General features: G+C 47.8%; 3 protein-coding genes and 1 pseudogene across 4 annotated transcripts; 3 read left to right on the forward strand and 1 right to left on the reverse strand.

Moving 5' to 3' along the window:
- The first annotated feature begins 1,111 nt into the window (after positions 1–1,111).
- On the forward strand, positions 1,112–2,901 carry LOC127771350 (uncharacterized). Its single transcript, XM_052297242.1, has 4 exons — positions 1,112–1,296; positions 2,223–2,319; positions 2,410–2,464; positions 2,562–2,901. Exons 1-4 carry the CDS (start codon positions 1,159–1,161, stop codon positions 2,668–2,670), a joined length of 399 nt encoding a protein of 132 aa, XP_052153202.1. The 5' UTR covers positions 1,112–1,158; the 3' UTR covers positions 2,671–2,901.
- Positions 2,902–4,216: 1,315 nt separating this feature from the next.
- LOC127771871 (uncharacterized) lies at positions 4,217–16,244 on the reverse strand (annotated as a pseudogene).
- Positions 16,245–17,461: 1,217 nt separating this feature from the next.
- Positions 17,462–20,909, forward strand: LOC127769623 (uncharacterized). 2 transcript variants are annotated; one of them, XM_052295223.1, is made up of 2 exons: positions 17,462–17,602; positions 20,446–20,909. In XM_052295223.1, exon 2 carries the CDS (start codon positions 20,460–20,462, stop codon positions 20,709–20,711), a length of 252 nt encoding a protein of 83 aa, XP_052151183.1. In that variant the 5' UTR covers positions 17,462–17,602; positions 20,446–20,459; the 3' UTR covers positions 20,712–20,909. The 2 variants fall into 2 exon arrangements, with proteins under 2 accessions (XP_052151183.1, XP_052151182.1); XM_052295222.1 differs by lacking the exon at positions 17,462–17,602 and adding an exon at positions 19,003–19,186.
- Positions 20,910–22,244: 1,335 nt separating this feature from the next.
- On the forward strand, positions 22,245–25,177 carry LOC127769570 (uncharacterized). Its single transcript, XM_052295165.1, has 8 exons — positions 22,245–22,429; positions 23,039–23,155; positions 23,429–23,622; positions 23,703–23,808; positions 23,909–24,056; positions 24,202–24,338; positions 24,437–24,603; positions 24,682–25,177. Exons 1-8 carry the CDS (start codon positions 22,336–22,338, stop codon positions 24,973–24,975), a joined length of 1,257 nt encoding a protein of 418 aa, XP_052151125.1. The 5' UTR covers positions 22,245–22,335; the 3' UTR covers positions 24,976–25,177.
- Positions 25,178–25,777: the final 600 nt, after the last annotated feature.

Consider the following 25,777-nt stretch of genomic DNA (forward strand, 5'->3'; position numbering starts at 1 on the left):
GGGGAAAGGAACGGCTTCTTGATGAGGTGGAGCTCGCCACCTCCGCCGTCGTCACCGCCGGAGGAGGAGGAGGCACGGCCATTATCTCCTCTGCTCCGTCCCGCCGCTCCGCTCGCCCACCTCTCTGCTCTACCCGCGGTCCGCAACCGCTCCGCCCGTCCCTCTGCTCCGCCGCTGCTCCACCTATCCCTCTGCTCCGCCCATCCACCCCTCTGCTCTGCTCGCGGTCCACGGCCACTCCGCCCGTCCCTCTGCTCCGCCGCCACCCTGTTCCGCCGCCCGCTCCGCCGGCCTGCTCCGCCCACAGTCCGTGGCCGCTCCATCCCCCCTGCTCTGCTGCCGCCTCGTTCTGTCGCCCGCCCTGCTCCACCGGCCGGCTAGCCGCTCCGCCCCACCCGTCACCCATGCCATCGCGTCTCCTCCCCCAACTAGAAAACCTAGAACGGCTTCTTTCCTCTCTAGCTCATTGCTCCTCCTCTTAGCCTCCCAAAACCCTAGCTCCCCTCGATCTGATGCCGTGAGGCTGTGACCTCCCCAGTTTCGCCATGGAAGACCCCGTGGTTGCCCCATCTTCCTCCGTCGCGGTGGCGGCGGCGGCTGTGGCTAGGGTTGCGCCGGCCGCTCCTCTCCGACCCCATGCAGAGGAGAGAGAGGATAGTGAGATAAATGGAGTAATGAGGCTTATATGTGGCCTACATGGCCCTCACCATGTTTAAATAATTGGTGTGTAACTGACATGTGGGCCCTATAGGCTTTATTTTTTTTTGGATCGAATTGCCACGTAAACGGCACATCAAATGCCACGTGGGACGAAGACCTAGTCAAATAAGCCACGTAGATGCCACGTCAGTTAAAATCAGATGCTATACTGCCGAGGGATCTCGTTTGTACGGTTTTGTAAGTTGGGGATGCGTTTTATCTAGTTTTGTGATCTAGGGACTCTGAACTCGATAGCAAACTGAGGGACCTAAAGTGAATTTATTCATTGTTTCGTTAGAATAGAGCCCAGCCCAGCCTAGCCCAGTTAAGGAGAACCCAAAGAGGCCCAATCGTGGGCGGATAACGCAGCCTGAACTGATGAAAACAGGTCGGTCTCTCTGTGCGACCGTGCCTTTCCAGTATCCGCCCGACCGCCCCTACCGCAACCTGTAGCCGCTGATGGCTTCGACGCCGGCGGCCGGCCCCAACGGCGTGGCGTCGCCGGCGGCGCAGGCTCCTTCGAGCTCGCTCCCCGGATTTCACGAGGCCCCTCCTAGCGTGCTCATATCGAGACCTTCATGGATCGTCCGCAGCGAGGTGAGCTCAATCCTTCCCTGCACCTCTCCCCTTTTGTTCTCGTGCCTGCGATTCGTCGAACACTTCGTAGACAGGAAGCGTAGTTGAATCGACCGGTAGGTTTTTCCTCGGCAGCGGGACATGGAGAGGAGGTGTGGGGATGGGTTTAGGGTAGCGGGTAAGATTGTGCTGCCTGCAGCAGAAGCTAGCGCGATGGGAAGAATCATGAGGAATCGGCAATTGAGTACCAAAAATGAGGAAATTAGGCCATGGTTGGTAGAAATTGTTTCGGCATTACATTTACGGAATTGTTTTTTTCTGACCAAGTCGCCGGAGGGGGGCGTTCCCCACCTGAATATATTTCAAACCATCTTACAGAATGTTAAGGTCGTCATGTGTATCAGAACTTTGTAGCAATTGATTCCACTTCTTTTTTATTGAATACCTGAAGCTTAGCACCATGCAAATATGCAATCCACTGAACACTTTATAAGCAAAATTTACTTGCCATTCACTTCACGACTTAGATCTTGTTCCAACGTTTTTACAGCCAGCAATGCTTACTGTGTGTTTGCTCTAGCCTGTAGTGATTTCTTAACTCCAAACATACCAAGGTTGGCCTTGCAGATTTATGTGTTTTTTGATGTAGCGGTCGGGTTATCCATTATCTGAAAAAAATTGTGATAGTACATGAGATTTATCATAGATTCATTGCGAGGGAAACATGGCAGGGGAAAAGGGGAATGGGGTTGAGAAAGGGCATGCTATTTTCCTTTCTGTGCCAACTGATACCCTCTCTGTTTGTCACTGAGTTAGGAGTCCTTCAACTTGCCAGACAGATGGAACAAGACCATCTCAGACCATATTGTACATTAAGAATTGTCATTTGTTAACTTTTGACATGTTTATACACCAATTCTGATATCTTCACTGCAAGTATGATGCAGTCAAATATTAGGAGGGAGAGACCAAAAAGGCCTGATCCTCCATGCACCATCTGCAGAGGCACCGGCAAAATAGATTGCCGCAACTGTTTTGGTCGAGGTATCTCTTGTACTCCATGTTCTCTTCTCTTGCTAGTATCATGATCCTACAAACCAGTTCTCTCATGACCATGGAACCTGGGATTTACAGGGAGAACCAATCATGCCGATCTTGTCATGCTCCCGAAGGGCGAATGGCCACAATGGTGAGGAGCTCATAGCCTCATACTCAAAAGCTGTCTGCCATACTTATGCTGCTGGTACTGAGAAACATGCTTCTCCGGCATGACTTCCATTTTCCAGGTGCCGTATATGTGGTGGTAGCGGGTTAGATTACTGCCACCGTTGCCATGGAACCGGTGAATTTCGAGAACCCATGGGCTTTCACTTCGCTACCATCCACAGGAAATGAACTTCACCTAGACAGTGTTGTATGGTTGACAGTCCGACAGATCTGTGTAGAGAAATCATAATTACTTCATGATATACAGTTCAAAGAGTTGAACACTACTAGTTTAGTTCGTGAAAAACTCCATTTTAGTTTATCGCAATGCTCGTGTTATGGAATCCGGACTGCTCGCAATGACGGTCATCAACTCTTTGATATAAACTGTCGGGCATTGTCCCGAGCTATTTCTGCAAAGCTCTAGTTCTCTGTGCATATGGTGCATCATATCTAAATAGATAAATTTTACCATTATTAAGAAAGTACCTGATTTCTCTAGTTCTCTGTGCATAGTACCATATTTTATAATGTAAAATTTGATATTTTCATATATCAAAATTTTCAGTGTAAAATTTAGATACTTTCTTTAAAGTACCGTAAAATTTCTCTATTAAAAGACACAGCGCGGTATCTGCGCACCCACGTCTCTCTAACAACCTTCCCGTCCATCCTGTCTGGATTTTTCACATTTTGGTCCTTTTGAAAAACTTATTTCGCAAATAGACTCCTGAAAAAACTTATCCCAGAAATGATCCTTTTTGAGGCGCCGAGTGGCTGGCGCCGTCATCCAACGAGACGGCGCCGGCCTCTCTGGCGCCGTCCTCCTACCACCGTGGCACACGCGAACCGACGTGGCAGGAGGAGGGCGCCAGCATGGCTGGCGCCGCCCCAGGGAGGAGGGCGCCAGCATGGCTGGCGCCGCCCCCCCTCCCAAACCCTCACCTCCATTCCTGTTTCTCTGTATGGAGTTGCAACGGTGTCATTTTTGTTTTATTTCTCGGATATTTTTTCACTCTCAGGATCACGATACAACCAACCAAAAAAAAATTAAACTTGAACTACCACTTAGTCTACTTTGCACCTTCACTAATCTACCACTTTGATCTACCCTTTGATCAGCATGTTAAACATAATGCACTCTACTACTTTATGAAATTACTTAATCTAATTCAAAATTCCAAATTCCGCTTGCAAGATTGTGTTCGGCGATATTAAAACCTCCAAATTCCGCTTGCAAGATTGTGTTTTCGAGGAGAGAAGTTTTTCGGTAGAGCTTTGGAAAATTTCACAGGCCACATGTTTCGTCCGTTTGAATTTATTTTTTATATTTTTGGTTCTTGTGAGTTCCTAAGCGTGAAAAAAATATCAAAAAAATAAAATAAAAATAAAAAAGTTGCACATCTCTCTCCTCTGCACTAGTTCAGAGAGGAGAGGAGAGGAAAAATTCTACAGGTCACATATTACGTCCATTTAAGTTTATTTTTTCTATGGTTGGTTCTTCTATGTCCCTAAGCGTGAAAAAAATATCAAAAAAATAAAAAAAATAAAAAAAATTTGGGGGGGGGGGGGGCGCCAGCCACTCTGGCGCGCTCCCCCTAGCCACCTCAGCATTGCCCCGCCACGTCGGCAGGGGGACGGCGCCAGAGAGGCTGGCGCCGTCCAGTTGGACGACGGCACCAGCCACTCTGGCGCCCCAAAAAGGACCATTTTTGGGATAAGTTTTTCCAGGGGTCTATTTGCGAAATAAGTTTTTTAAAAGAACCAAAATGTGAAAAATCATATCCATCCTGTACCCACACTCGATGAGACGGCGCGGCTGCCTGGTGCGCGCGAGATCCCTGAGCGACACGAACACGTGCCGCCCCACGCCTTCCTCCTCCTCGTCCCACTCCGAGTAGTAGTAGCAGTACTCGGGCCCCGGCACGCACGGGTGCTCGAGAGGCAAACCCAGCAGCAAATCCTCGGCCATCTCGGTCGCCGTCGCGGAGCGCCGCGGCAGGAAGGGCAGTATCGCGGTGTGGAAGCCGTCGGTGTGCTCGACGCACGGGAGGCTGCACTCCCGGCACGGCACCCTTCTGCAGCAGCTACCCGCGTACACGCAGCCCATGCCCCTGCAGCCGCCGCCGGCCGCCTCGCATGGCCGAAATACGCAGGAGGCAGCCGCAGGCTGCTCGCCGCCGCTGATCTCCACGTGTTGCGGCTGGTAGTAGCAGCGCCGCCCGCCGTCGTCGTCGCGAAGAGTCGGCGCGACGTAGTCGGGCGGTTCGTCGTCCTGGATGGGCACCAAGCTATCCCCGTACAGCATGGGGAATGCCATCTGGCACTGGGGAAGCTTTAGCTGGTCGAGCGAGTACAAGGTGTCGATGCTTCTCGTCTCGAGATCGTAGTAGCCCAATGCTCGCCCTGTGTCGAGCAAGATCCTGCCGCCGCCATTGCTATCGGCGACGGCGTCCAGTGGCACTACCACCACGCCCGTTTTTAGTGAGAAGTCCGGGTACCTCTCGTCCAGTAAGATGCTGTAACTTTTGCGCCATGTGCCGTCAGCCTCCTGCATCGTCCATATCTGCAGATTGTTCTCCTCCGCGTTTGCGACGACGAGCGACAGCGATCCTTCCAGCTCGACGAGCAACGGATAATCACCGCCGTCCCTCTCGCTGCAGCATGGCTGGCATGGCAAGACGGAGAACTCCCGGGAGGAGATGTCAAATGCCACAATGACACGGTCTCGGGCCGTCGGCTGTGGCTCGCTGATCCAGTAGAGCGTCCCGTCAACATGTGCCGGTGGCATGTCGGTCACCGGCCTCGGCGGCTTGCCAGCGCAGCTCCAGTAATCCACGCAGCTCGTCTTGATCATGCACAGCTGCAGGTCGCCTTTGAAGCGGCTCATCTCAACCACTACATGCTCTTGTGACAACCGGTCGAATCCTAGCCCGACGTTCCTGCCAACTCTCGTGACATGGCGGCGATCGTCATCAATACTGACAGTTGGATCAATCTCACGAAACTTTCCACGGATTCCAAGACACCGGATAGAACCAGTGCAAGGGTTGCACAGGTAGTCGTCGCTGCTGGTGCTTATCAGGTTAAGTCCATGGCATGGCTTAGAGCAGAGGATCCTGCGGTTGACAAGAACGTCCGAACGAGCTTTGGCGGCAGGCCCAATCCAGGTCTCCACCGGCATGAAATTAAAGAAATTCTCCCGTCGACGGCCATTCGTGACTACCATGACCTTCTTCCGTTCCATGTTAGCAAGCATGTGTGACGTAAGAAAGCGCTCGCTGTCGATCAGTGTGCGCCACTGTCTGCAAACGAGCATGCACATGGCGATTGATTTGGGCGCCAACCGTAGTAGGATCTCAGTCATCGCCGCCGTGGCTTCCCTCTGTCGACAACTCTCGCCGCCTACACGGGCAAGGCTGTCCTCGTACAGACCAATCCGAATACCGGCCGCCGGTGAAATCCTCTGGGACGGTGACCACCGTTTCGATGCTCCCCGTAGCTGGGTCGTAGGCGTGCACCTTGTGCTGCGAGGTAGCGATCAGGATTTTCTTGATCCGCTCCACACTCCCGACGTCGTCTCCGCGCGCGCCGCCGAGACATCCAAGGACGGTGATGAACCGGGGATCGTGCATGTCGCGTGCCACCTGCGGCGTCATGGCGACACCGAAGTCGAGTGACCATACGCTGGCGCTGTAATCTCTCAGCGCCCATATCTCCAGGCAGCTTTCACCATGCGGAAGATTAATTCTTTGGAAAATCACAAAAGCCCACCTCATGGGATGGCATGCATGTGGAGTTTAGTACCACCTTGCTTATTCTAGGAGAGGGGGACCTCCTTAAAAGGGAGGATGCCCTCCTAGCCACTTGAAGCATGTGTGGTGGAGAGAAGAGGGGAAACACATGCACGCGCTCGCTCGCCTCGCCTGGGAGGGCAGGGCAGGCGGCGCGCGTGCACGATGTTACGCGTCGAATGGTCCGAAAAATTGGCTTCTCACCTCCTTTTGCAGTTTTGTTTTGCTGCAAATTCGGATTCGTTTTTGTTTTGGAAACGTTCCGAAAAATTCGATGCGTGCAAACGGCGTGGAGTCCGGATAAGTTACGCGCGACTTATCCGGTTCGGTTACGCGCAGTAGAGATCGTGCGGGCGCCCTGATCAAGCGACCCTTCTCTATATAAACCGACATGCCGTCTTCACGCAACACACGCGAAATCAATCTAGGGTTTGCCTCCTACTCTGTACTGCGCCGTCGCTCGTAGACTACTCCATCTCGCTCGCACTGGGGCCGGATAAATTCACCGGTGTGCATTTTAAGAGATGGCAGATCAGGGTCACTCTGTGGCTGACAGCTATGAAATGCTTCTGGGTGAGTACTGGCAAACCTGAAGGAGTTCTTACTGCTGAACAGCAGAAGCAATTCGAGGAAGCCACTACTCTCTTTGTGGGATGCATTCTTAGCGTTCTTGGCGATCGTCTGGTCGAGGTGTATATGCATATGACCGACGCTAAGGAGTTGTGGGATGCACTGAATACTAAATTCGGTGCTACTGATGTTAGCAATGATCTGTATATCATGGAGCAGTTTCATGACTACAAGATGGCTGACAACCGTTCTGTAGTCGAACAGGCTCATGAGATACAAACCATGGCTAAGGAACTCGAACTCCTTAAGTGTGTCTTACCCGACAAATTTGTGGCCGGGTGCATTATTACGAAATTACCTCCATCTTGGAGAAGTTTCGGTACTGCACTCAAACACAAGAGACAGGAATACTCCGTTGAGGGGTTGATAGCGTCTCTTGATGTTGAGGAGAAAGCTCGGGAAAAGGATGCCGCGTCTAAGGGCGATGGTGGGCAGTCCAGTGCCAATGTTGTGCACAAGGCCCAGAACAAGAGCAAGGGAAAATACAAAGCTCAGCAGACCACCAACTTCAAGAAGCAGAAGAAGAACAACAACAATCCTAATCAGGATGAGAGGACTTGCTTTGTGTGTGGCCAAGTTGGTCATCTGGCTAGGAAGTGTCCACAGCGCAAGGGGATAAAGGCACCTGCAGGGCAGACTTCTAAGTCTGCTAATGTGACTATTGGCAACACTGGAGATGGAAGCGGGTATGGTAATCTACCTACTGTTTTTTCAGTTAGTCAGTCTACTAATTGGTGGGTTGACACTAGGGCCAATGTACATGTTTGTGCTGACATCTCATTGTTTTCTTCTTATCAGGTCGCACGGGGTTCCACCGTCCTAATGGGGAATGGGTCACATGCTTTTGTTCATGGTGTTGGCACGGTAGATCTGAAGTTTACTTCGGGAAAGATCGTGCAGCTGAAGAACGTGCAGCATGTCCCTTCTATCGACAGGAATCTTGTTAGTGGCTCCCGTCTGACTAGAGACAGATTTAAGTTGGTTTTTGAGTCTAATAAAGTAGTCGTGTCTAAACATGGATATTTTATTGGTAAAGGTTATGAGTGCGGAGGCCTGTTCCGCTTTTCCCTTTCTGATTTCTGCAATAAGTCTGTGAACCATATTTGTGGCAGTGTGGATGATGAGGCTAATGTTTGGCACTCACGTTTATGTCATATTAATTTTGGCTTGATGTCTCGGCTTTCCAGCATGTGTTTAATTCCTAAGTTTTCCATTGTCAAAGGTTCTAAGTGTCATAGTTGTGTGCAATCGAAGCAACCTCGCAAGCCTCACAAGGCTGCCGAGGAGAGAAACTTGGTACCACTAGAACTCCTACATTCAGATCTTTGTGAAATGAATGGGGTGTTGACGAAGGGTGGAAAACGATATTTCATGACGTTGATTGATGATGCTACTAAATTTTGCTATGTGTACTTGTTGAAAACGAAAGACGAGGCTCTAGACTATTTTAAAATTTATAAGGCAGAAGTTGAAAATCAACTTGATAGAAAGATAAAAAGGCTTAGGTCTGATCGTGGTGGAGAGTTTTTCTCGAACGAGTTTGACTTATTCTGTGAGGAACATGGCATCATACATGAGAGGACGCCTCCCTATTCTCTCGAGTCTAATGGGATTGCTGAAAGGAAGAACCGCACACTGACTGACTTGGTGAATGCCATGTTGGACACCGCGGGACTGCCTAAGGCATGGTGGGGGGAGGCATTGTTGACCTTAAATCATGTGTTAAACAGAGTTCCTAACAGAAATAAGGACAAAACACCATATGAGATATGGATTGGGAGAAAACCATCACTTTCTTATTTGCGCACATGGGGGTACTTGGCGAAAGTCAATGTACCAATAACGAAAAAGCGCAAACTTGGACCCAAGACTGTGGACTGTGTCTTTCTGGGATATGCTCATCATAGCATTGCCTATAGATTTTTAATAGTTAAATCCGAGGTACCGAACATGCATGTTGGTACAATTATGGAGTCTCGTGATGCTACTTTCTTTGAGAGCTTTTTCCCAATGAAGGATACACATAGTGGTTCGAACCAACCCTCTGAAATAATTCCCAGTTCAATCACACCACCAGAACAAACTAAACATACACATGAACATGTCTCTGAGGAGGATGTCAGTGAAGCTCCTCGAAGGAGTAAGAGACAAAGGACGGCTAAGTCTTTTGGTGATGATTTCACTGTGTACCTCGTGGATGACACTCCTAAGTCAATTTCAGAAGCATATGCATCTCCTGATGCAGACTACTGGAAGGAGGCTGTCCGTAGTGAAATGGATTCCATTATCGCTAATGGGACTTGGGAGGTGACAGAGCGACCCTATGGGTGTAAACCTGTGGGGTGCAAGTGGGTGTTCAAGAAAAAGCTTAGGCCTGACGGTACTATTAAAAAGTACAAGGCTCGGCTTGTTGCTAAGGGCTATACTCAGAAAGAAGGCGAAGATTTCTTTGACACTTACTCACCTGTTGCTAGATTGACCACAATTCGTGTGCTACTTTCCCTAGCAGCCTCACATGGTCTTCTCGTTCATCAAATGGACGTTAAGACAGCTTTTCTTAATGGAGAGCTGGATGAGGAGATCTATATGGATCAACCTGATGGGTTTGTAGTTGAAGGTCAAGAAGGCAAAGTGTGCAAATTGTTGAAGTCTTTGTATCGTCTGAAACAAGCTCCTAAGCAATGGCACGAGAAATTTGACAAAACATTGACATCTGCAGGCTTTGCAGTCAATGAGGCAGATAAATATGTGTACTATCGCCATGGTGGGGGTGAGGGAGTTATTTTGTGCTTGTATGTTGACGACATACTGATATTTGGGACAAACCTTGAGGTGATAAATGAGGTTAAATTATTCTTGTCTCAAAATTTTGATATGAAGGATTTGGGAGTAGCTGATGTTATCTTAAACATTAAGCTAATTAGAGGTGAGAATGGGATTACACTCTTATAGTCCCATTATGTGGAGAAGATTTTGAATCGCTTTGGCTACATTGATAGTAAGCCTTCTCCAACACCTTATGATCCTAGCTTGTTGCTTCGCAAGAACAAGAGAATTGCTAGGAATCAACTGGAATACTCCCAAATCATTGGCTCGTTGATGTACCTGGCTAGTGCAACTAGGCCTGATATCTCCTTTGCTGTGAGCAAGTTGAGCCGATTTACCTCTAATCCAGGAGATGATCACTGGCGTGCGCTTGAGCGAGTAATGCGCTATTTGAAAGGTACTGTGGAATTGGGGCTTCACTATACTGGGTATCCTGCGGAACTGGAGGGTTATAGTGATTCTAACTGGATCTCTGATGTGGATGAGATCAAAGCCACTAGTGGATATATCTTCACACTGGGTGGTGGTGCTGTTTCATGGAGATCTTGCAAACAGACCATTTTGACGAGGTCAACCATGGAAGCAGAGCTGACGGCACTGGATACTGCTACTGTTGAGGCAGAATGGCTGCGTGATCTATTAATGGATCTGCCTATTGTTGAAAAACCGGTGCCGGCTATCCTTATGAACAGTGACAATCAAACGGTAATTGTCAAAGTGAATAGTTCTAAGGATAATATGAAATCGTCTAGACATGTGAAAAGACGATTGAAGTCTGTCAGGAAATTAAGAAACTCCGGAGTTATAACGTTGGATTACATCCAAACAGCGAGAAACCTGGCAAATCCCTTCACGAAGGGACTATCACGAAATGTGATAGACAATGCATCGAAGGAGATGGGTTTGAGACCTATGTGAGTTATACTATGGTGGTAACCCAGTCTATGTGATCGGAGATCCCGTGAATTAGATCCTGGGAAGAACAAATCATTAGTAAACTAGAGGAGAGTACCAATATATACCCTCTCCAAGTGAAGATGCATGTACTCTCGTGAGCTGCAAGGCAGGTTGGCTATGCCTTAATGAGTTCTGTTGGCTTTAATTAGCGAAGATGTTGTCCTGCAGAGCATTCTTGAAAGAACTCACCTTTGTGAGCTTGACTGTTGGTCGCAGTCTATGAAGATTTTGGGTGAATCTTCTAAGAAGCTTACTAAAGACCTAGGAGTATGACTTATACGCTCCACCCGAGGGGTAGTCTACAGACGGTCTAGTACCAGATAAGACTTTGAGTGAAACTTGCTTGCACAAGACTTGCAATTCAAGGCGTAGTCCATTGTTCAAGTTGTGAGTAAGTGTAGCTTAGAGTTCTAGGTGGATGTTCAACCTTAATAGGTCTCCATCGAACCGCTGGTATATAAACAGTACATTGGAAAAGGCAAATCTCAGTGGGATTTTGAGATTTGGTGGGGGATTGTTGGAATTAATGAATGGGCCTTAGCCCACTCGAAGATTAATTCTTTGGAAAATCACAAAAGCCCACCTCATGGGATGGCATGCATGTGGAGTTTAGTACCACCTTGCTTATTCTAGGAGAGGGGGACCTCCTTAAAAGGGAGGATGCCCTCCTAGCCACTTGAAGCATGTGTGGTGGAGAGAAGAGGGGAAACACATGCGCGCGCTCGCTCGCCTCGCCTGGGAGGGCAGGGCAGGGCAGGCGGCGCGCGTGCACGACGTACGCGTCGAATGGTCCGAAAAATTGGCTTCTCACCCTTGCGCAGATGCAGCCTCCTTTTGCAGTTTTGTTTTGCTGCAAATTCGGATTCGTTTTTGTTTTGGAAACGTTCCAAAAAATTCAGTGCGTGCAAACGGCGTGGAGTCCGGATAAGTTACGCGCGACTTATCCGGTTCGATTACGCGCAGTAGAGATCGTGCGGGCGCCCTGATCAAGCGACCCTTCTCTATATAAACCGACATGCCGTCTTCACGCAACACACGCGAAATCAATCTAGGGTTTGCCTCCTACTCTGTACTGCGCCGTCGCTTGTAGACTACTCCATCTCGCTCGCCGGCGTGCACTGGCGATCGGGAGAGCAGGTCTCCGGAACCTCTGCCTTCGACGTCCTGCACCGAGAGAAGGCGGCAATAAGGTTTTTGGGAAGCGCTTCGCGCGACTGCTCCCTGTTCGTTCGCGACGGCTCGCCTTCCTCTTCGCTCGCGTGTTTCGTGCCTTCGTAGACGCCTGCGAAAAGTTTCGACCAAGCAGCCGGTCTTTCCGTCACCTCGGTACGTGTTCAATATGTTGCGCATATTTGATATGTTCATGTTATACTGTGTAGTTTACATGTGTAGATCTAATGATGCGTTCATGCTAGTTTTCATCTGTAATGTCATGATTTATTTATGGAATAGATTAAATCATTATATGCCTATAATCTCAACAGAAGATGGCGGAGATCGCGGACCATGCACAAAGAGCCATGGAGCTCCACCAGGTGGAGTGGAACAGCCGGGGAGTGGCTGTCCAAAGCGCAGTAATCCGCTATGCCGTCGACCGCCGGCCCAGCGACCAGGCTGAAGGCCTCGTCGGCAACAGAGAAGCATAGCACCGGAACGTTGCTGTTTCGGTTCTCAAATACCGTCGTGTCAGGGAAGAGGTCTTGATCAAGTATTTGTCAGGGTAGAGCTGCCAGTGCAAGAACCCATTGGCGTATACCGGGGGCACCTTGGTTGCCGCGCCCTCGTAGAGGAGGGCGCAGATCACCACGCCACCGAGATGCCCCGGTATGCCTCCGGAGGCTGGCCTCCACGGGCGGCTTGGGGTGCAGAGCGTGTAGACCTCGCAACCCATGGTCATGGCCTCACTCTCGCCGCCACGGCTCACATGGCAGAAGAGATGCACCACCTTGTGCTCCTTGGTCCGATCGTCGAAGGCTAGGCCGGCGCTGGACAGATCGTGGCAGCGCCGCCGCGGCAATGGCCTGAACACGCCGGTGCTGGAATTGCACACCCAGTAGGCGAAGGATCGAGTGTCAGCCAGGAGCGTCAGGCCGTGGCACGGCCTGCTTGAGACGACGAGGAAGCCCGGGCGCAGGCGGTCGATATTGAAGAGCAAGTCGGTCGTCGTCGTCGTGATGCGCCGGACTGGGCCGACTTCGCAGGAGTAGACAGCCGTGGCGCCTCTGGGCGACGCCGGCGACGCCGCAAAGAAGACGAACTTGCTCATGCTCATGCGACGGGCATCTGCCATGGCCGCGTAGCCGTCCTGGAATCCAGGAGAAGATAGCATAGCGGCCCATGAGCGGGAGACAGCGCGGAAACGGACGATGGAATAGGCCGGCAGGCGCAGAACGATTTCTGTCATCATTTCGTCCGGCAGCGGCTGGCCGGCGGACGACCGGCGTGCTCTCTTGCCCCTCTTCGACGACATATGCTGCATGCCTCGACTGCCATGAATGATCGATGAGGCCTGAAGTTAGTGCGCGAGAGATACGCTAACTTATTATAACAAAAGTCGGGGGCTCTGTTGAATCCGATTCGAGTGCGTGTGTTCTATTCATTATCGGACAAGGAGGGATTCTGTCGAATGATCAAAGGGAAAAAAAAAAAAACACGCGTCATATATCCTCATATGTAGGTAGGCATCGAGATCAGGCGCTTCAGTTTTTTTTTAAAAAAAAAAAATGGTGCAAGTTGACAATATGAAAGTTAATAGGTACTCTATGTTTAGGGATTATTAAAAAATTCATCATCAGGCCAGGCTGCGTTTTGTTCCTTCCAGTTGGGAACTAATCTCCCGCACACAAAAAACCAGAGTAACTTATTATCACGAAATTTATTAAATATTAGTTATATTTTTTAAAAAAAATAGATTAATATGATTTTTTAAAAACAACTATCATGAAAAAAGCTTTTTATTAAAAACACATTGTTTAACAGTTTTAAAAGCTTTTGCACGGAAAACGAGGGAGACAAATTGGGAAACTCAGCTGCCAAACAGGTTGAATCTGGTATAGGAGATGTGGATTTTCATCCCTCTCGAGGACATCCTCTCGTTATTTGCATGTCATTTAAATAGTCAAAAAAATTATGAAAAAAAAGACAACATAGATTAATATGAAATATATTACTCCACAAACATACAGTTTTAGGCTTTCAGCTCATCTGATTTGCATTTCAAGTCCAAAATTCCTTACTTGTATTTCTACTTTTCCATCTGGATAACCGTTCAGACATGGTCACATACTCGCATTCTATTTACTCATGAATTAAACATTGCTGGTCAACAATTACGAGTAATGGCAATTCACAGCATTGGCTAGAGAAAACGTCAGAACTCAGAACATAGATGAGAAACCATCGATGAACATTCAACAAATCTTCGGGGTGGGTTACACATGCACAATTAACACGCTAGCATTAATCAATCTAAACGTGCAACCTCCCAACGTGCAAGCAAAACGATCGGGACAATTAACAGCTTGGCAACACTCTATAAATACAGTTTCCCGCTACTACGGCCTTGGTGCTCCAAAGTGAAGCACAAAACACAACAGGTGCAGCCAAAGAGAGCTGCGGTTTTGCGAGGCCAACCATGAGGACGGCCTTGCTGCTCGCGGCGCTCGTGGCCGCGTGCGTCGCGCACGGCGGCGGCGCCGATCAGTCGACCCCGGCGCGGCGGTCGCTCACGTTCGACAGCATCTTCCCGGGCGGCCCGCACACCGACTCGGGCATCTGCTGGGAGTCGCTGCTGACGCTGGGCCGCTGCAAGCACGACCTACTCGCCGCCTTCTTCACGGGGTGCCCCATCCCACGCGCGTGCCGCCTCGCGGCGTGCGAGGCCGACGAGCACTGCGGGCCCTTCACCCGCACCTTCGTCGCCTCGCTCCTCCCGCATGGCCTGCTGCGGCATTGCGCCGGCGTCGCGGCGACCTCCAGGGCGCCACCACGGTCGTCGTCAGTCCCCGCTGGTGCTCAAGCCAGCCCGAGGCCTCCCACCAGCAGCGGTGGCGCGTGCGCGCCATCGGTTCCCAGTCCAACACCACCGCCGCAGGCACCAACAGCTGAAACGAGCGTGCGCTCTCCTCCACCGTCCGATCCCAGATTCTCCCTTGGTCCACCAAAGACATTTCCCAGTCCAACACCACCGCCGTCGGCGCCAACGGCTGAAATGAGTGTGCGATCTCCTCCACCGCCCGCTCTGAGATTCTCGCTTGGTCCACCAAAGACTTTTCCCAGTCCAACACCACCACCACCGTCGCCAATGGCTGAAACGAGTGTGCAATCTCCTCCTCCGCCCGCTCCTAGATTCTCCCTTGGTCCACCGAAGACCTTTCCCAGTCCAACACCGCCGCCGCCAACACCAACGGCTGAAACGAGCATCCGCTCTTCTCCACTGCCCGCTCCTAGATTCTCCCTTAGTCCACCAAAGACCTTTCCTGGTCCAACACCACCACCGCCAGCATCAGTGGCTGAAACGAGCGAGCTCTCTCCTCCACCGCCCGTTCCTAGATTCTCCCTTGGTCCACCGAAGACCTTTCCCCGTCGAACACCTCCGCCGCCGGCGCCAGTGGCTGAAACGAGCGTGCGCTCTCCTCCACCGTTTGCTCCGAGATTCTCCCTTGGTCCACCAAAGACTTTTCCCCGTATAACACCTCCGCCGCCGGCACCAATGGCTGAAACGAGCGAGCACCCTCCTCCACCGCCCGTTCCTAGATTCTCCCTTGGTCCACCGAAGACCTTTCCCCGTCGAACACCTCCGCCGCCGGCAGCAGTGGCTGAAACGAGCGATTTCTCTCCTCCACCGCTCGTTCCTAGATTCTCCCTTGGTCCACCGAAGACCGTTCCCCGTCGAACACCTCCGCCGCCGGCGTCAGTGGCTGAAACGAGCGAGCTCTCTCCTCCACCGCCCGTTCCTAGATTCTCCCTTGGTCCACCAAAGACCTTTCCCCGTCGAACACCTCCACCTCAGACACCGATGTCTGAAACGAGCGTGCGCTCTCCTCCACCGCCTGCTCCCAGATTTTCCCTTGGTTCACCAAAGACCTTTCCCCGTCGAACACCACCGCCGCTGGCGCCAGTGGTTGAAACAAGCGTGCGACTCCCTCCACCGGACCATCCGACAGCTTCTTCCAGTGGCACGAACACGCCGCCGCCGGACGCATACACAAGTGTAAGATCGCCGCCGCCACGCACACCAAAGATCTCCGGTGGCACGCACACGCCCCCGGACGCAAACACGAGTGTCCGTTCGCCGCCGCCACCACAGGACACACCACCGAGAGTTTCCGGTGGCAAGCACACACCGCCGGACGCATACGCCAGTGTACGTGTGCCACCACCTTCCACGCCAAGAGTTTCCGGCGGTGGAACGCAGGCGCCGCCGGAGGAGGACACGCCGAGAGCTTCCGGTGGCAGGCACAAGAGCCCAGATGAACCACCGTCGCCGACGGTTTCCGGTAACATGACCGGTCGTCCACCACCACCACCGCCTTCGCCGACGTTTTCCGGTAACATGACTGGTCGTCCACCACCACCATGTTCTCCGACGGCCGTGTCCAGTGGCTCCCCGGCAGTGCCTGCGTATGACGGTGCAGCCGGCCGTGTGGGTGGGTCGACGGGACCCAACCCGAAGGTTATTCGGAGTGGAGGCTCACCGCCCGTGGCAGCTGCGGAGTCGCCGCCGAGCAGCTCGCGGACGGCGAGCCCGAGCCCGGATTTTCCGTACGGCGCTGGTTCTGACTAGCTTCTTCCTCGCCGGCCGGGCGGCAGCGGCAGTTGGCGACGCTGCTTCTCTGATCGTGTTTTTCAGTTCGCTTTTCAAGTGTAATCCATGCTTAATAAATGAGGGGAACGTTTGGTTCCGTTGATACTTGCTGCATATAGATGTGATGTGTGTTTTTTCACTTTGTTCTTCTTCAAGTGTAACGCATATATCTAATGAGCACAAATGCATCACTACTATTTCCAGAACTATCACATTCATACAATTCGTATTCGAGCGATAAAATAGCTGTGCAGCTTGCAAAGAAAAGCTAGCTATTCCAACCAATAACTGAAACTCTCAAAGCCAAACTATTTCAGAGTTGGATAACGCGAAGAATAAATAAGCTGCCATGAGTTTTTTTTTAGAAAGAGAGGAGATCCTCTTCTATTTCATTAATGAAATGAAAGTAGTTCGACAACTAACAAAATGGCTGCCATGAGGTTTTGCAACAGAATTACATGTGACACAATGCAGTTAGAAGATGGTTCTTAGGTTTGAAGCGTAACAGTAACACCAGCAGTTTGGGCCGGAACAGAATAGTGACGAACAAACTGGGCTGGATGATAGCCCGTGTCCGCTCCCCTTCCTATTCGGTCCAGCACAGCCCGGCCCCACCTGGCTCCAGGCTACAGACGTATCTGCGGGTGGGGCCCGCAGCTCCGAGCGCGCCTCACCTCGCCGACTTCTCCAGAGACACATGGCCTCGCGATTCGTGCAGATACGACACCTCACGTGCACCTCTCGAAGTGTTTTACAACTCGAGCTCTTGTCCGTTTCATCACGGGCGAGGCATAATGCCCAGAACCTGGTCTATGGACCGAGCCTGATACCCCACCATCCACCGAGCAAACGAGCGGTGGATGCGGCGGTAGTCCACGATGGCTCACGGACCAGCTCAACCCCCGCGCGTCGTGATCAACGTGCACGGTCATATACTCCGTAAAGAAACCGAACCCACACCCTGTCGTCCTTGTCAACCTCGGTTGGCCTCCTTCCCCCAATCGTCTCCAACTCTCCATCGCCCATAGCTTTCTCTCATCTTCGGCCCTGCAGGCTGCAGCCTCATCGCTCGTCCCTGCAGCCTCCCGCTGTCCTGCCAGATTATCTGGTAAGCGCTCGCTCTGCATCTCATGTATTTATAAGCGCGTTAGTTTCTGCACCGGATTATTGCTAGCTGGTCAGGCGTCCCTCCGGTTGGATTGTGTACTGACAGTATATCGTGGTTGGTTTGTGTTGCTTGACCGCTCGTCGCTTGGTTGATTACTTGATTTTGGTTCAGTCGCGAGTACGTGAGTATTTAACCATGGAAGTAATTCTTGTCTACCGTTCCGTGTGGGGAGATTTCATGATATGATTTGTTGGGATAAAGGTCCCGTTCATTTCTTCAACAAGAGTTGAATGAAGATAAAGATTTTCGTAGCATGCTTTTCAAACTGTTAAATGATGTGTTTCGTGTAAAAACTTTCTACATAAAAGTTATTGTAAAATATCATATTAATTTATTTTTTAAGTTTGTAATAATTAAAATTTAATCAATCATACGTTAATACCATCTCGTTTTACTAAAAACTTAATCTTCATCTTCATATTTATTTTCAGAAGAAAAAAACACCAGCAAAGGGTCTTGTTTATGGCGATGAACACATCCTGACTAGTTTGATTTGATCTCCCTCGAGATTTAGTTAACTGTTCTTTAGTAGTGTAGTGGAGTACTTCTTTTCAGGAGGCTATTACAGTATTGAAAACATTTTCTTATCATGCCTCTAGTTTTCGCGGTAATGACGGACGTAAGATTTTATAAATAAGGTTCAATAAATTATCTCATTATTATACAATATTATAAAAAATACAATATGTTTATCTAAAACAACAATACGATTAGAAAAATATCAACTTAGTCAGAATATCAAATCTAATTAAAAAAGTCATATCTAAGCCGATACGACTCTAAACAGCAATATAGTTAAAGATAGAACCAATATATCAAATAGGCAACGTTTTGCGTCAACCTGAATAGAATATCGGACTTAACCACGCCGATACAAGCGAAGTTGATGGAACATCCTCGCCGGAGATCAAAACCGATACATCCCAACTCAAAACTAAGAACTCGCTGGAACAAAAGATGATGGTGTGCCAAAAGTAATTGTATTGATATATAGAAATATTTTCTATAGATCCTAAGTGTATATATTTATACCCTTATAGATTGATATAAGTCGTGATCGAAACACGACACAAGTTTCCTAAAAGTAAAAGGAAATATACAAGTCATCGGACACTAGATGAAACTTACCAAAGATAAAAAGGAAAGTTTCTAAATCTTGTCTAATTAATAGATAAAATTAATTTGTCATGTTGTAATATTTACGATTCCTTCATAAATTTGATCTCTCGATTAACTTCAATCCATCAATCGACTCCTTTCCTTAAGCGAACCAATTAGAGAATCACTCCAAATTTTGACATCGACACAATTCCCAGTTGAATTTGTTGCATTTTTATTTTCTGAGTAATGCTGACATGTGGGCCACCAATCATCCTAAAAAAAGAGATATAAGGTGGAGTACTCATTTCTCGAGTATCTCTCCCCTTCTCTTTGGCGTAAAAGGAAAAACACCCGTCTCGTCGTCTCCTCAGCTCCGTGCGCCATCTCGCGTCGCGGCTGAACAGGGGAGGGGAGGGGATCCTGGTGAGCATCCACACCCTCTTTCTGATTCATCTCTCTCCCACCGGGAGTACTGTTGTCTGGGATTTTGCTTGCGTTCGTCAATCCTAGCTTCTCTTCTAGATCTGGAAGAAGCTCCTCTCTTAATTTCAGAGCCTTGAACTTACTACAAGTAAACAGTTTGTTTGTTTCCCCAAAAGTTTTGGGGGTTCAGTTCATGTCCCAAGTTGGATCCGCCCCTGTTTCGCGGTATTCGGAGCGTCAACGATTTAGTCCACATGGCTGATACTGGAACTCCGAAAAGCTCGTAATACTAGTGAAATGCTTGTGAGTTCTTTGGTGCCTTTCGGTTTGGTAGGTGCACCTCACGCTGAGGATAAGGTTACGTAACTATAGTAGCGACGCTTTGAAATAGTAATCTGCAATTTGAGGTTGTCTTTCCTTATATGGAGTAGTAATTCTTTTCTAGTAAGTAGTCTATTTTAGCTGGTCCTACCAAAACGACCGGTTGTATTTAGTCTATATATGAGGGACTGTTTGAGTGATGGCCTACCTAATTTTTGCGATCTACCACTCTTTTGATGTTTAACCTTAGTACTGAAAAACGTACTAAATCGTTTCAAGCAGCATGAAAATCTCACTCCAGATTATGTACCCAGTCTATGCTTCCAGTCTAAATTCAGTAGTCACATGATCAAAATGCTCTTCATTCAAAAGGCAAGTCATTTTTTTTAGCAAGAATACAGTGTGATTGTTTGGTGCCTGTCTGCCTGATATCCTATCCACAACAGATTTATGGGTGGATCATTTGCAACAAAAATAGCATCTTTCATGCTAAAACAGTGTGTGCTAACGGGTGCATAGCTCAGCAATTATTTGTGCGACTACACAAACTGAACCCGTTCGTCCCATGTATACCAAATGCTCCACTTAAATTGAATAATTCTACTTTTTCGGAAACTCAATCAGGGCAGCACACTTCAGGCTTAAGCAGAGGTTGGAGGATGGAATCGCCCTTTATGTATAACATTTTTCATATGAAACTGACATGCAGTTACTGCAGAATATTTTAGGAGCTTTCATGTGGACCATTACGTTGTGTTTTCAACATTACTATTTTTATTGCTTTATATTAGGAGTGTTGGTAGTAGTACAATTATAAGCTGCCTAATTTAGCTCAATGACTAGCATCTACTTAATTAGTTATTCATTCCATTTATATGCCAAGCCTTCTAATAAGCTGTATCGTATACTTACACCTTCCTGTTATGCTTGAATTGCAGCCTTTGTTTGTTTGATGGCCTCACCTGCATCACCGAGAGAGTTCACTCAGGAAGCTGCCCGTCAGTCTCTGATTGCGATCTCCCGGTCTGTTCCAGCTGCAGGAGAAGCCGTCAACATCAAGTCACCGAGCGGCGCCATGGTGAATGGCCACCACCACGACGACGACGGGGCAGAGAAGTACAGATCAAAGCTCATCTCCATCTCCAACCTGTCGCCTGATGCCCAGCCTACGCCGTGCTCTCCCAAGGACACCGCTGCTGCTTAGGCTTAATTAACCGTGTGACCATGTTACTGCTTACACTTCCAAGTGTGGATATCGTGTCCCAGCGTGTGTCGCTAAATGCTGAGACTGTGATCAGGACCCTTGGCCTTAATAACTGCCATGACTGTATATGGTCTTGTGATGAACTGCCCAGTGGGATACTGCCCTTCTTATGTGTGAAAGATGCATCATGGCCTGAAATCTTCTCGCGTGTAAAATCAGTACAGCAGTTACCTGAAAACTGTTTTGCAAATGCAGTGGATCACTATCTTGTTCTTCTTTTGAGGCCCTGGTGTAGCAGTAGGACGACTGCATTATGACTCTATGAGTCGATGAGCAGTTTAGATCGAAGCAGATATGTACATTAGCTGCTGTGAGGCAAATTTTTCATGATATGTGACGGTTCCTCTTACTTTGAAGTCTTACTTTGAAGTCAAGATGGATCTGTCAAGTGAGTTGACCCGTAAACCCACTTAAACAAAATTATTGAACCCACTTAAACAAAATTAGTGGGCAACCTATGAATTAATCCACGGGTTACTTACTAACCAACTTGACGACGGGAACCGGCCGTGGGTTACTTATTTATTTAATTTAATCTATAAAGCTTCGCGGGTGATCCACTTGTATCCCTACATCTTTTATCAGGATCCTGGTGCAAGAAATAATACGGATTTGCTGTTGTGTGCGTACGCGCCAACGGGTCAACTCAGCGCGCGTTTCGGACGTTCGCAGGCTCATTGGTAAGCACGTGCAGGTGCCAACTCATACAATTAGTGTGTGATTAACGCCATATCTAACGTGATTAACATGAGTACGTAGCGCTATGATCTCATATTTTTTTTCTTTTTTCCAGTAATTAGCTCTATTATTAACATGAACATTTTCAAATTTAAGTTGAAAGTTTCGAATTTTAATATAAAAGTTTTTAAATTTGAGTTGAAAAATTTTAAATCTTCAGTTGAAAGTTTTCAAATCTTCAGTTGAATTTTAAATCTAAGGTAAAAGTTTTCAACTGGATTTGAAAGTTTTCAAATCTGAGCTGAAAATTTTTTAAATCTGAATTGAATGTTTTCAAGCTTGACTTGACAATTTTCAAATATAAATTTAAACTTTCAAATATAGAGTTGAAAGTTTTCGAATCAAAGTTGAAAAGATTCAAATCTAAGTTAAAAGTGTTTAAGAGAATTAAGCACTCCCGTGACGATTTTTTTTCCGGAAAAAAAAAAAGAGAAACACGAACGGGAGTCTGGCTTTTCTTCGTACGTGATGCCGAAAAGCAAGTGGGCCCACCGCTTCTCTACGCGCGCGCGACTTAGGTAAAGGGCACGTACGCGCTAATTAGCCATCCCCGAAATAATACGCTATGGAAATCTGCATTCTGCGAGCACTCGAACTCGAGTACTCGACGGCTCGATGCCATCAAATTGATATGGGCTACTGGGCCGTAAGCGATTCGCACGCGTTATCAGATACTGGGCTGTATGAGGCCCAATCCACCCGCACATCAACTCAGCTGGAATCGTGACGACACGACTAGCGAGAGCGAGTTAGCGAGCAGAGATCCACGGCCCGCAGCAGCGGCGGCGGCGGCGGCGGCCGAAGCCCATCTGGTTACGCGAGGGAGATGGCAGCGGCGGCGGGAGGAGTCGCCGGCGAGCCGTCGGGGACGAGGACGAAGCAGCTTAAGGTCGCCGTGATCCACCCCGATCTCGGGATAGGTACGCCTCTACTCTCTCTCCCCCCTCCTGTTGCTCCTGTCGATGCTTGGGTGAACCCTCATCTCTCGTGGGCAGAATTTTGGTAGATCCGGTTGAGTCCCCGAAACGATTGGTTGCGTGCTACTTTGTAAATTGGTCGATATGTAGCAATTCCGAGTCCACGCGGTGGAAGCATCAGTAGATTTGAGGAACCGTTGCTGCCTGAGCTTGTAGCTTGGATATTTGTTGGGTTCCTCAATTTTGCTCAAGGTTCGACGTATGCTTAGTTGCTTGCTGCAATTACGGGGTAGTCTGAGTGTTAGGGAAAGATTTTTCTTCTTCTTCACTTCCATACTGTGTTGATACTTCTAGTTAAGTAGTGAGTAGTGATGCCCTAGAATTGGCTTATTTTTTGGGGAAGCCGTTGCACGGTTTCATTCGAATGTAGGACTTGCGGCTTGTTTATTATATGCAGGTGAGATTTTTAAGAACATTTTCGAGAAAAAAAAATGTTGTAGCAGTATTGCAGCAGGTGTGGTATAGGACATTGACCAATGGACTAAGTGTGGCAGCATTTCTAGCATTGTACTAGATCTCAATTGTTCAAAGAAAACATATGTTTTTGTGTAGGTGGTGCTGAGAGATTGATAGTCGATGCGGCTTGTCAGCTTGCGGCCCATGGTCATGATGTTCATGTTTTCACATCACATCATGACAAAAACCGATGCTTTGAAGAGACTGTTTCTGGTAAGGATCTAAACTCTATCTGAGGTGAATGTTGCTTATAACTCTCTTACTATGGTAGTTGCAGTACCTATTTGTGTTAAAGACTTACTATGTACTATGACTGATTTGATGTGGACTTGTAGAGGATATGCATATATTCCTATGTGAATTGTCGATTGATTACGTACAAAATTTCACAAAACGTCTCCTCGGATACCCTACTCAAATCGCTCAATAGTGTGTAGGGATTCTTATGCCAATGGAAACTTTACTTGATTTTCTATTGTCCTGCAGGTCCATTTGAAGTTAAAGTATATGGAGATTTCTTGCCTCGCCATATTTTTTACCGCTTCCACGCTATCTGTGCATATCTTCGCTGCATTTTTGTTGCAATGTGTGTGCTACTTTGGTGGCCCTCATTTGACATCATATTAGTAGACCAGGTTTCGGTTGTGATTCCACTGCTTAAACTGAAGGCAACATCCAAGGTATTGATCCCTTGCTTTATGTGATCAGTATGTTTCCACTGTAGATATATGTTGATAACTTCTTTTTCCCGTGTATTCAGATAGTATTTTATTGTCACTTTCCTGATATGTTGCTTGCTCAACATACTACCATGCTTCGGAGGTTGTATCGCAAGCCAATTGACATGATTGAAGAAACAACTACTGGTATGGTCTTGTTCATCTAGAACTGTTGCCTGCTATGTTTTTTACCGTTCCCTAGTGTTTGTTCTATCTGTAGTGCTTATCCCTTTTTTGTATGTATTAGGTATGGCAGATTTGATTCTAGTAAACAGCAGGTTCACTGCAACAACATTTGCCAGGACCTTTTGCAGCCTTCATGCTAGAGGAGTCGAGCCTGCTGTTCTATATCCAGCTGTCTCTGTTGAACAGTTTCAGGAACCTCATGCTTATAAGTAACTGCATGCTTGTATATCTCTCTGTAACTCGCTTAGGTTTCATTTTATTTTAAAAAAAATAGTATAGTGTGAAGTGTAAGCATTTTTCTCACCTTCTGCACCTTCAGGTCTAGCCAAATTTAACCATCATCTTTCTGCGCAGGTTGAATTTCCTCTCAATTAACCGGTTTGAGAGAAAAAAGAATCTTGGTCTTGCCATTTCAGCATTTTCTCTGCTTCGCTCTGTTGCTTCTATGCTACCTGGTGATGCTCGACAGGAAGTAACCTTAACAGTAGCAGGTAATTTCCTTTCCACTACAGGTTGAATGTTGCATCGTCACTGCATTATGAATTACCAACTGGCAACTACTGTTTACTTACAAAAGATTATGCTTAAGGTGGATATGATAAGCGTCTCAGAGAAAATGTTGAATACCTTGAGGAGCTCAAAAGATTGGCAGCGAGTGAAGGGGTTTCTGAACATGTCAAATTTGTGACATCTTGTTCAACTTCTGAAAGGAACGAACTTCTCTCCAACTGCCTTTGTGTGTTATACACTCCAAAGGTAAATATCTGGCATGTCTTTTGATTCTCAACAACATGAGAATTTTCCCATAATAAACCTGCGTCTGACATTTTGCAGGATGAACATTTCGGTATTGTTCCTCTGGAAGCCATGGCCGCATATAAACCTGTAATTGCATGCAACAGTGGTGGTCCAGTGGAAACAGTCATAAATGACGAGACAGGGTTTCTCTGTGAGCCCTCTGCCCCTGAATTTTCAAAAGCCATGCTGAAGCTCGTGAACGATCACGATCTAGCAGTTAAGATGGGTAAACAAGCAAGGGGCCATGTTGTGCAGAAGTTCTCAACCAAGACATTTGGTGACCTTCTGAACAGCTATGTCCTTAATGTGTACCATCAGAGGATTGAGTGATCCCCAATTCGGTGTCGGCAATGCCGTGGAACACTTGGAATAGACCATCATTTTCATGTTTTTTCCTTTTCTTTTGTTACTTCTGACTTCGATGTACACGCATGCGATAGAGTATTATATACGGATGAATAGTGAAAACGACTTTGTAATGTTACCATTTGTGGCAATGACAGGAAAAAATATATATTTGGGCCGTCTGAAACAGAGCTGAAGTTTACAATCTGATTGTCTTTCCCTGGAAAGAGATATCAGGTACAAAATTTGCTGAAACAACAGTTGATGTGATGGTCAAAGCTAAACTGTCAGGATCAATTCCCACTAGCAAGATGCAATGTAGGAATAAACAACAATGTTTGAAAGGAATCATGCAGGTACAGGTAGCTGCTCCAAGTGGAAGCACGATTGTTAATTCGGTGAACGTTATGAATCATCCGACCATCATTTTTTCTACAATCTGCAGTCATACGTTTGGAAAACGTTAGCCTGCTGAAATGGATGCAAAAACAAGCAACTGATTAATGTCAAACGCTGTGTGCTTAACCGAAATTAAGAAATCTGAAGTCTTCCCGAGAAGAAACTCGAAGTTCGAACAGGTAAGATCTCTGTGCCAATTGTCAATGTAGTTTGTCACCGCAGTGGAATTATTATTGCTTCTGTTCACAGGAACAGAATTTAAAGTTAATTACTGTTGGACAAAGAAAGGATAAGAACCTAGTAGGAGTAACGTGTCGGTATTACCACTAGTAATTCAACTCTGAGCAGTTCCAAATTCTGAAAAATATTGTAACCCCACCAGCCGGTG

The sequence above is a fragment of the Oryza glaberrima genome, chromosome 4 (assembly GCF_000147395.1).
Source record: "Oryza glaberrima chromosome 4, OglaRS2, whole genome shotgun sequence".
NCBI classification, from domain to species: domain Eukaryota; kingdom Viridiplantae; phylum Streptophyta; class Magnoliopsida; order Poales; family Poaceae; genus Oryza; species Oryza glaberrima.